This window comes from Pseudophryne corroboree, chromosome 3, assembly GCF_028390025.1.
Source record: "Pseudophryne corroboree isolate aPseCor3 chromosome 3, aPseCor3.hap2, whole genome shotgun sequence".
Lineage (NCBI taxonomy): Eukaryota > Metazoa > Chordata > Amphibia > Anura > Myobatrachidae > Pseudophryne > Pseudophryne corroboree.
Genome location: NC_086446.1, coordinates 676,145,015 through 676,156,116, shown reverse-complemented (window position 1 = coordinate 676,156,116; position 11,102 = coordinate 676,145,015). Strand labels below are relative to the sequence as shown.

At 38.8% G+C, this 11,102-nt stretch overlaps 1 protein-coding gene across 1 annotated transcript in view; it reads right to left on the bottom strand.

Annotated features, from left to right (window-relative positions):
• Positions 1-520: 520 nt before the first annotated feature.
• PDZD7 (PDZ domain containing 7) overlaps positions 521-11,102 on the bottom strand; it is a 163,791-nt gene continuing 153,209 nt past the window's right edge. The window contains exons 13-15 of the mRNA XM_063961904.1: positions 4,591-5,217; positions 1,485-1,585; positions 521-974 (exon numbers count right to left, since the gene is read on the bottom strand). Coding sequence (XP_063817974.1) covers positions 822-974; positions 1,485-1,585; positions 4,591-5,217 — 881 coding nt within the window. The 3' untranslated portion in view covers positions 521-821. The remainder of the gene's footprint in view (positions 975-1,484; positions 1,586-4,590; positions 5,218-11,102) is intronic.

Sequence of the window (11,102 nt, the reverse complement as noted above, 5' to 3'; positions counted from 1 at the left end):
GCAAAAAAAAAAGACACTTAGCGCTACCGAGTCCCGTCACGGCATGACGTGACTTCAAGGGCTGTTTAGCGTGACTGCAGCAAGGATGTAAGAGGACACATCTGTATAGTCAGTGAGCTATAAGGGAATCTTAAGGGCCGTCCACACGGGGGAGATGTGGGGGGGAGACATTTCTCACCCCTCTCAGCACAGCGCGATGTGTGCTGTGCGAGGGGGGAACAGGGGGGGACGCTCATTTTACCCAGTGGGTGAAATGAGCGACCTGCTAGATTGCGCCTGCATGGCCAATCTAGCACCGGCGATAGCACCGCGCAGAGCTGCGCATCGCTATCGCTGTGGGGCATACACATGGAGAGATCCGTGCTTAAATTCTAAGCAGTCTAGTCAGATTGTTAAGAATTTAAGCACGGATCTCTCCGTGTGTACCCCCCTTTAGTGCAATCATGTTCTAAGCATCTAGAAATCTAAAGTATATCAAATAGGCAAAGTCACGTTTCCTTTATTTTTGTGTTTTTGACCATTTTAGTGCAATAAAAACTTTGTCACATTCTAAAAAAATACATTATTTACATAAATAACAAAAATAAAAGTCATTGTGCTCTATCTTCAGGTCTTTTCCTATATACAAATGATCATGCACAGGTGCTGGTACGGACAGGACAGGCCACTGTGGGAAGCACTTGGGTTTAGCAGGAAGACTGAAGACGATGCATTAGGCACTTGCAGTGATAACAGACCACTCAGCCTCGGGGAGTGAGATGAAGGCTTTAGTCTGTTACAGCTTTTAGCGCAAGTGACAGATCGGAAGGCGAAGCACACTGTCACTGCTTCTCGCTTTTCTTTGGAATTTTAACTACAAGTTCCATTGGCTCTTTTTGCTTATTGCTGTAGGACTGGCGGATCACGTCCACCGCCCGCTGGTGCGTTACATTCTTTAGTGTTTCTCCGTCAACAGAGACCAGTTCATAGCCAGCCTAGAAGTACAAGAAACTATGTGTGAGATACCAGTATAATAATGCATTCATTACGGATCATTCCTGGCATTGGCAAAGCATAATTATTGGATGTATGTGGGGAAGTCACTTGGAATCATTAGGTCCCGGTCAGCAAATGCTGAGAATGTATAGCTGATAGGTATGCATTACCCATTTATCACTTTAAATCGGGAAAGGTGGGAAGTATTTGATATAATGATTTAATTACCACAGATAATTACGGAACAGCAACTTTGCTCTTTTTACTGTGCATCCCTATGGGGGTGTGATGTAAAATGAGTAATGTTGTGCCTTCAATGTGCTGCCGTTCCGATGGCACTCCTTGTCCACTCCTTGAAACTGAATTGCTCTCTAGCAGCCAATCAGAGCTCAGTGTAGGACAGCTGTCGGGCAGTGCTGATGGCTGCTCGGCCCCGAACTGGGTGATTGAATCAGTTGTCAGAGGTGTCACCAATTACAATTTCTTCCCCTCAGCAAACTAATTATTACCTCGAGTTTACCGCTGACAAAAGCTGAGCCTCCTGGGAAGATCTTCTCTATTTTAACCATAGGCTGGACTTTGGATTCAATGCCACCAGAAATGCTGATTCCTGTAACAAATGAAAACAGCTGATTTATGATCTACATGGGCGAGCAGAGTGGAATATTAGCAGTGGTCAACTATAAACCTCGTTCCAAAGTAATTGTTCAAATTACTAATGGATACAGACATCATTCCTTAACATACTTTAGTTTAATTTGAAGTAACACTTTAAGGTTTAAGTGAATAAGTAAGAGTTCAGTAATCAAAGGTGCTTAAACCTATAGCACTGGATTCAGAAGCTTTGAGACTATGGGGTCAATCCAATTATTTGCTAAAGTTGCTGCCACCACTATGACTCACGGGTGCGAGAAAGGTGCAAATAATTGGATTGGCCCCCTTGTTCTGGTATGATTACCCTGCTCTCTTGTTCCTAGTACAATATTTCATTTATCTATGCATATTTCCAGTGTTACAGTAAATGATTTGTATATATAAGGATAATGCACCTTCCACTTTTTTTCACTTTTTTTTATGAGTACATTGGAATAGCATTGCATGCTATGGATGGTATACGTTCAAGATACCAGCTGTCGGCGTCCCAGAAGTTGGAATCCCGACACCCGTCAGAACACTGGAATCCCAAACAGGTTAACATCCCAATGCTGGAATCACGCATACCCTTTGGACTACACTATCCCAAGCTCAATGCATCTTCTTTCGCACCTGAACCCCATGAAAAAAAGACATGCTGCAACAAGAAAGGGAACTGATTTATTAAATCATAGAGAGTGAAGTTAATAGGTCAGCTACTAATCAGGAAAACTACTCCTACGTGAGAAAACGTTATCTAGTATTAATTACATAACTGGAGTTGGGACAGTATTCCCAGTCAATCCAGTACAGCACCAACAAAAGTCCACTTATCATCTCCAGGCCCATGACACTATGGGTGGTATTCAAATGATATATCACGCCCTATCTCCTTTCTAAATTAATCCCAGTTATCGCACATATCGCGCCCAGGGGTAGCGAGCTGAAATGACGATACCATGCCCATCAGCAGAAACAGATCGGTAGTGGAAGGGGGTGAAAAGAATTGAATACCCCCCAAAAACAGTCTGCTCTGTGATATTTTCCCTGTGTTAGGAAGAAATCTGTGTAACTGTGTAAGAGATGATACTTGATCCCTGCCCCAATCACATTTGTTATTGCCCATCACATCCATTGCTCAGTCTACCTCTCATATCTTCACTGCTGGCCACTTGACAATACCTAGACAAGCAGAACTCATGTTCACACAACAGTCCAGTATCTGGCTAGGCAATCTATCTTTGGGGCTGAAAATGGGTAAGTGCTATATGGATAGGCGTGAGATATCAGTTTTTGTCCTAATTATTGGCTTTGTTAGGAGACATTTTTAAGAGTCTAAATGACTAGTAAAGCACCAAGTCATGGCACTGAGTGCTGACTGGGCCTGAACCAGACAACTGGATGAAGACAGGACATCATAGATTGGAGGACTGTTGCCAAGTTCCAGGACACTAGCTCTCAGCAAGTGAGAGTTGGCAAAGTGATGGCAATAGAAACGTCAATTGACACAAGTTACTCTGCAACAACCGTGCCATGAGATTCCTCGCTCCAACGTCACATAATCATAAAAACCAAACAAGGACAATTTGGGGGAAAAAAAGAACCATATACTTGTATATATACAAATATAAATAAATGAATTAATTAACTAGCTGATGTGCCCTAGTTTCATCTGGGCAAAGGTTTGCTTTTTATCCCTTTTCACCCCCTTCGGAGTTACATTTTGAAAAACCCTGCTTAGTGGGTGGCAGCAAATAACTGTCACGGTTTCCAAACCACCCAGGAGCTCCAGGTCATCTAGCAGGTCACATGTTCCAGGTCACCGGGAGAGTTCACCAACTGTCACATTTTCTAGAGCACAATGGTGATGCATTGTCAATGGCAGGCGTACATTTTGCCACATAACTCAAAAACAAAGCAACCAACGCCAAGAGTTTTCTGTAAATCTACGAACTAAGACCTTTATTTTGGTATATGATGTGCCCTGCTCAGACAACGACATCATAGAAATAAGTCACTCATAAAAGTCGTCCTTCTGCTATTACTATAGCTATGACACAAACCTCTTTCCATTAGGTCAATAATCCCTCTTCCCAAGGGGCCCACAGGGTGCTAAGGGCATAAAAGAACAGCACAAAATGTGGGTCTGATGATCTCTATTTTACCACTACCCACTCTTAACGCAATTATAAAATCAATCTGTACCTACATCTGTGAGACAGTGGATACTCTGGAAACAGTAGATACATCACAAACAAAGTCTAATGTACAATTATCTTAAGGACCACTCTCTTCATTAATTTAATTTTGCACTAATCTGCTAAAGTACTGCTTGGCTTAGCCGCATTCATGTGTAAAATTAATCATAATGGTGTTATGATATGGGAGCTGTCTTTTCCATGAGCCAGTTCTGAGTATTTATGGTTGAAATACATCCTGAAACGCACTTTCCTACAAACGTGCAACTAAACATTGCATAATATGTTCCATTGTGTATATGAATGACGCATTTTCCGATAACTCAAATTTCGAGACAAAGGCTGTGCACCCGCTGCCGTCCCTTTATTTTACAGAAATAAACCCAGCAACAAACTTGTAAAAAGTTTGTTGTTACTCTTTTTACATGTTTACAATGAGTAATTTATTATATTATACTATATATTATATATTATGCTATAAAACACTCCCAGCAGAGCAGTTTCCTCCCATTTTCACAGATAACACCTGCTGGTGCGACTACACAGAAAATTGAGACCATCGGGAGAAACCACAAAGTGTGTGGGTCTCCTCGCCATCCATGCATTGACAGCTGGATGAGGGGGTGAGAGAGAAGAGAGGAAGAGGGAAGATATAATATCAAAGTCTTCAACTGTTGTATAGTTTTCATGCTTTTGAAAAAACTGTTGTATGAAATTTTATGTCTTATATAAAAAACTGCATTATTGTATCAAACATTTCATATGTTCCAGAAGTATAACTCACCCAGAGATTGCTTCATTTTAGAGATTGTTACGGTCACAAGCTCATATTCCTCTTCATTCTCATTGCTGAAGCCATTTTGGGAAACCGGATCAGTATTTAAGGGATTTGCCTCCAACGTCACGGGCTTTAGCTTGATGTCCAGGTTTGGTGGACTCAGAGACACACCTCTAAATATCTGAGACAAGATTGGCCGGGATTTCTTGGGTTTATTGAGCACAGAATAAGCAGCGTCCTTCTTTTCCCTAGATCTGCTGCGAGTAGTTCTGGACGCCTTTGAGATGTCGCTGGTGTCCTTTTGATCTTTTCTTCTCCTTGTAGGCAAAGACTGGTTGTCACCGGGCAGTGACGTTGAGCCATCACCAGACCCTTGGGATAAATCAGAAGGCAACTTTGTGGATTCGGTAAGGAGCCAATTTGGCCTTGCAGGCCTAGAGGGTGACTTTTTTAAAGTTAGATTTTGGGCATCATAGGAATCAACTGGCACATCTTCAAGTGGGGTAAAGTTTTTGGAATGTGTCTTTTTAACATCTTTTGAATCCGAAACCTGCAACCTCTCTATTTCCTTTTGTAGCGTTCTCTCACTGTTCACACCATCCACTAGTTTAAGCTGGAAAGTTCCTCTATGATCTAAAACAATAAATAATACTAATAATAATAATAATAATAATACTACTACTAATAATAATAATAACAACAACAATAACAATATTATACTTATTATATAATACAAAGCATGGGAGTATCAAAGCTTCATAATGTGAGTTCCATTTATGGTCAAAATAATAATTTTAATGTAGTCTGTACAAATTAGCAAAAAGAGAAAGCCATGTACATTTTATTTTGTAACATTTATAATCGCATATTGATAATAAGATAACCTGCAATTTTTGTATTAATACTTCTGTTTGTGAGTGGAATGGAAGCGTAGTCACGCTTTCTCCCTATTCACTAAAAACTAAGGATGGAAATAAAGTACCTGCAATAAATTATAGCGGATGACAAAGGGAGGTAGCCTTAGGCTTTAACGCCCAGGGCTATTCAATTACACTCCCTTTTTCTCCTGATAGCCATGTTCACACCCATAAAGTAACGTGTTAACTGGCGTTAACACGGGTTAACGGGCGTTAACACACAGAATCCATTAAAGGTTCATGGATACGTGCATTAACAGGATCGTGGCACTCATTCCGTTAACCCGTTAGGTATCAGGGATTTTTTTTTTTGACCACCTGAAGGAGGTGAAAAAAGATACATGATAACTCCTGGCTTCACGGCTAATTGGATAGCCCAGGGGGATCAATTAGCCTGTGGTAATCTACCACTGAATTCCGGCCTTAGTCAGCAGGCAACTAGAATGGCAGGCAACTACACGGAGGTGATTGCCAACACATGTGGCAGACTGTTTCCCTGCTGGGAAAGTACCGGGACCATGAAAGAACACAGTTTTGTCTTCAATACCCACCAATGCTGTAAAACACTGGCGGAGCCAGCAGAGTGGAAGAGGGGGACTAATACGTGGAGACCCAGGTATACTGTGTAATAGACACAAACTACACAGTCATAAAATTGGCCAAAGGAAACAGCCTATATATCATACTGATTTATTAATCTTGAAAATAGCATAATGATATAAGATGCCCGAAACAACATAAGTGGAAATTTCCGTTATTTGTACTGCTATTTACCAGCCTAAATTATAACGGGGATACGAGATAACAACCGGAAGACTTTTTAAGGTGCCGGCACCTCATCAGGAGTTCATTGTGACTTTTTATTATTTTTATTTAATTTTCCTTTTAAGGAGGAATATTCCTTTTATAGGTATACCTGAGACTATCAAAGATAGTCCATACAAATAATATTATTGTTCATAAAGATGTTTTAGATGGTCTATATGGTATATTATGTATCTCTTTACTTGTTTCCATTAGTGGCGGATTACAGGTCCACTTTGGAAAAATATTAATAATAAAATTAATTATATTTATGCCGTTTATTACAGTTTGATCTTTATTGCAAAATTCCCAGCCGTGCTACCATTTTGTTGTATTGTTTTGTTTCACTCAGAGGTTTTGCAAATACCTCTTATCGGAGGCAGCGGCAGGGTATTTTGGAGTGTACCCAGATCTTAATATTTTTAGAAAAATTTATTGTATCATCAGCAGGTCAGCACAAAACCTTACATTTGGTGTGTCCCTTTTTTTGTATACAATTTTCTTTGCGAAAGGGTGCAGCAGACCAATCCTGACTAATATGTCGTCATTGAAATGTATTTCCGATAGGATTGAAAGACGGACACAATATTTAAAGGGAATATTGCCAATTGATCCCTCCAGTGCTGGTGAGAATGAAAATAAGAGCAATATGCATGGACTTTTCAATAAATTGGAGGTTCTATGTATGGAGGAAACTAAGCACTGGTGGGACCAATTATCCCTACAAAAATATTTGGATCAGAATTTAGTTTCTAGAGGGTTACGAATTCTAAAGAATTCCACCTTTAGGGAGGATAAACAATTTTCCGATGAGTGGAATTCAACTTTGGATAATTGTTCAAAAAGTTTAATGAGATTATTAATTAAATATCGAGAATCCAAGGTCACAGAATTACAACAAGAAATCGAGAAGGTACAGAATCTTTTGAAGGGTTTTTCAGACGAGCCAGATTATCACAAAAGGGAGCAGAGAGTGAACAAGAAGGTGGAGGTTTTTGAGAAAACACTCATTGGGAGGAAAAAAGAAAAACTCAATAGAGATCAGAATAACTATGAAAAAGGGAAGATACACACCTTTAATAGGAAGTGGAGGGGCTATGGAGAACAAGAGGGGAGGAGTTCAAATAGGTCCACAGGGGATGGGGACAAGGGAGATTATTCATTTAGGTGGAAATTCACCAAACATGAGAGGAGAGGATGGGAAGGCTCCAGGGAGGTTAGAATGCAGTCCAACCCCGGGAGAGGGAGGGAACCATACACCACTAAGAACAGATACGATACACTTAGTATCGAACAGTCTCCCAGGATGAATCCAAAAGGAGGGAGAGGAGTTAAAGTAGACCTACCCTTTGCGAAGGGAGGTCATCAATCACAAAGAGAAAATTCAAGAGAGAGGGATTTTTTAGAGGAGGATCACAGGTTTCCAAATCGTCCATACAAGAATCAGGAGAGAAGGAATTGGTCTACAAAAAGACAAAGAGATCAGGAACTAGAAGACCCAGAGGAACTAGGGGGAAATCCGGGAAAAAGTGTAAAACACAAGTAAAAGGTAAAGGAGTTTTTAATCTATCAAAGAAGGTACTTACAAAGGAGGAAGAGAAATTGTTAGAACGTGGTTTAAATTTTGCCCCCACTTCAAAGCCCAATTTATTCGAACTATTTATAGATTTGAACAGATATGTGAGGACCTTAAGCAGAAAACGCTATTTTGCCATGAAAGCATTGAAATCTAAAGAAGAAGCAGGTTATCCTGTCATTCTGAATGAGGACGATGACTTCATGGTAGAGATACTTGAAGATCTAGCACAGGAATCTATACAGGAGACAACTGCAATTAAGCTGTTTGATAGTCAGGTGAGTCCTTTAAAAAGAATGAAGTTTAAACAAAAATCAGAATTTTATCCCCTACAATTTAAAGGCCCCTATATTGAAAGCTTTTATAAAGCCACATTGGAAGGATTTAGAGAAATGTGCACAAAATTTGATCATCTACCCATGAGGGATAACCTCAGCAGAGAAAGGTTGGCACTAAAGAATCTTGTTAAGGATGATAAAATTATAATAAAACAAGCAGATAAGGGGGGGGGGGGTAGTGCTAATGGATACCTCATATTATCTGGAGGAATCACAAAGACAGCTGGATAATGAGGAATACTATAGGAAAATGCCCTGTAACCCTACAAATATCTTCAAAAAAAACCTAAAATGAATGTTGGAGGAAGCATTGGCGGTGGGTGCGGTATCGAAAGAGGTTAATGGTTTTCTCTATATGTTACATCCAATCATTCTGACTTTATTTTTTGCCAAAATTACATAAATCCCTGGAGGCCCCCCCCCCCCCCCCCGGGAGGCCCATCATCTCGGGGGTGGGTTCTCTGACTAACAATTTATCATTTTTTATTGACAGCCATTTACAGAAGTATGCGAAAGATTTACGGTCCTATATAAAGGATACTACCCATTTTTTGAATTTAATAAAGGATATAAAGTGGAAACAGGAATATAAATTTATAACATGTGATGTAGAGTCCCTTTATTCCAATATAGACCATGAGTTGGGGATTAGATCTGTGGGATATTATTTGAAAGGTGATTCAACCCTTATGGAAGTTACTAAAGAATTCATTATTCAGTCTATTAGATTTATTTTATATCATAATTATTTTTCTTTCAACACACAATTTTATTTACAGACCAAGGGTACGGCCATGGGGACCAGGTTCGCGACGAGTTTCGCCAACCTTTTCATGGGACGGTTCGAGGAGCAGCACATTTGGGGTGGCAAACTCGGCGCGGGCCTGGTCCTATATGGTCGTTTTATCGACGATTTATTTTTCATTTGGGAAGGGGATTTACGTTCGGCACATTCTTTTGTAAATTATTTAAATCGGAATGAGTTTGGAATTAAAATTACCAGTACCATTAGTGACTCAGAAGTCACATTTTTGGATATCGCACTCACCGCTAAGGTCAATGAGACCATTAAGATAGAGACGTATGTGAAAAAGGTGGATCAAAATCGGTATTTAAAGTATAGAAGTAGTCACTACAAAATATAGAGGGATAATGTACCAAAGGGTCAATTTCTTAGAGTTAAAAGAAATTGCTCCTTGGAAGAATCATTTTTGAAACAATCTAATAATTTATATAAAGCTTTCAAGGAACAGGGATATCCAGATCATGTCCTGGAGAAAGCGTTAATGGAGGTCAACAAACTTCAAAGGAACTTAATTCTTAAGGGGTCAGGAAAGAAACAGAAAATCATAGAAGTTGAACAAGTAGGAAATTTAGATAGAAATATGTCCTTTGTAACAAAATATAATACGGGATTTAAAGATATTAAGAAAATTATTAAACAAAATTTTCCTCTATTCCAGCTAGATGAGGTATTGAAAAGTACAGGTAAATTATCAGACACTGTAATTTTCAGAAAATCTGAAAATTTTAAATGAAAATTAACCACTAGTTTATATAAAAAGAGTCGGAAAAATAAGGGAGAGAAAATGTGGCTGCCTCAAAAGCCACAGGGTTATCACAAATGTGGAAGAACAATCTGTAATACCTGTAAAAATATAGAGAAAAAGAAAATCACCCAGTTTGAGTCTTTTACAACAAAAATAGACTATCCCATACAACAGTTTATAAACTGTAGATCAACATATATAGTATACCTAATGCACTGCGGCTGCGGTATGCAGTACGTAGGAAGGACGATTAGGACCCTAAATTGTAGATTTATGGAGCATAAAAGAAGTATTGAAAAGAAAATGAAGAATAATACACTGTATAGACACATTACAGAATGCCAGGGGGGGAGTATCACGAATATCACTATAAAAGGTATAGAACATATAGAATTGACACAAAGAGGAGATCGTTTTTTTGAGACTATGTAAGTGTGAGGCTTATTGGATTTTTTTGTCTAAGGACTATGACTCCCCTTGGATTGAATGATACCATAGAATTGAATAATTTATAAATGTAGGGGTACTATTAAATGTTAATATGGAACATTAAGTTGTTAAATAGTGGTGGTGGTGGTTTTTAGCATTAAGGCTAGATTAAATTTATGGGGTTACCGCTACATCCCTTACAACACAAGTGGGATACCTTAGTGAGTTTAGGAGGGATTTAGATTGGGGTTTTGTTATATATGGGGAGGGAGGGGGGATGGTGACATTGGGACATGAGTGGGACTATTGAGGAATGTTAATAATATTAATAATTTTGTTTGGATTGTATCGCTCTTATTAGGGTTCACTTTATATTTAATATCAATAAATAATATCAATAATAATGATATAATGTAAGTATCATGAAGTATAAATAAGAATACAACAATAATAAAAATGGGAATGGAGTAAGCGTATATGTGAAAAATTATTAATACACTTCTGATTTCAAGAATTAGAAATATTGTGTCCAAATGGTGTTATACATATGGGTATGCACTATTATATACTTTTAGGGAGTAGATTAGATGTACATTTACGTGGTATTTTATAGGAAAAGGATAAATGCTGATGTAATAGAAATAATATGTGAGTCTATGTAATAAATATATGGGTACAAGATATATAAGATCTAATAATAACAATAAGAAAGAACGGCGTGAATTGTAAGAGATTGTTAATATGCTCATTTTAATAAAGTTTCATTATGACATAAGGGAATATCAGAGTATCGGAAATGGGAAATGTCCATTGGTAAAAGAAGGAAAGGATTGAGCTGGATTTATAATGAAAACGAGGCTTGGTAAGCGGAAACAAGATGGCGGACGGAGTCTACATAAGGGAG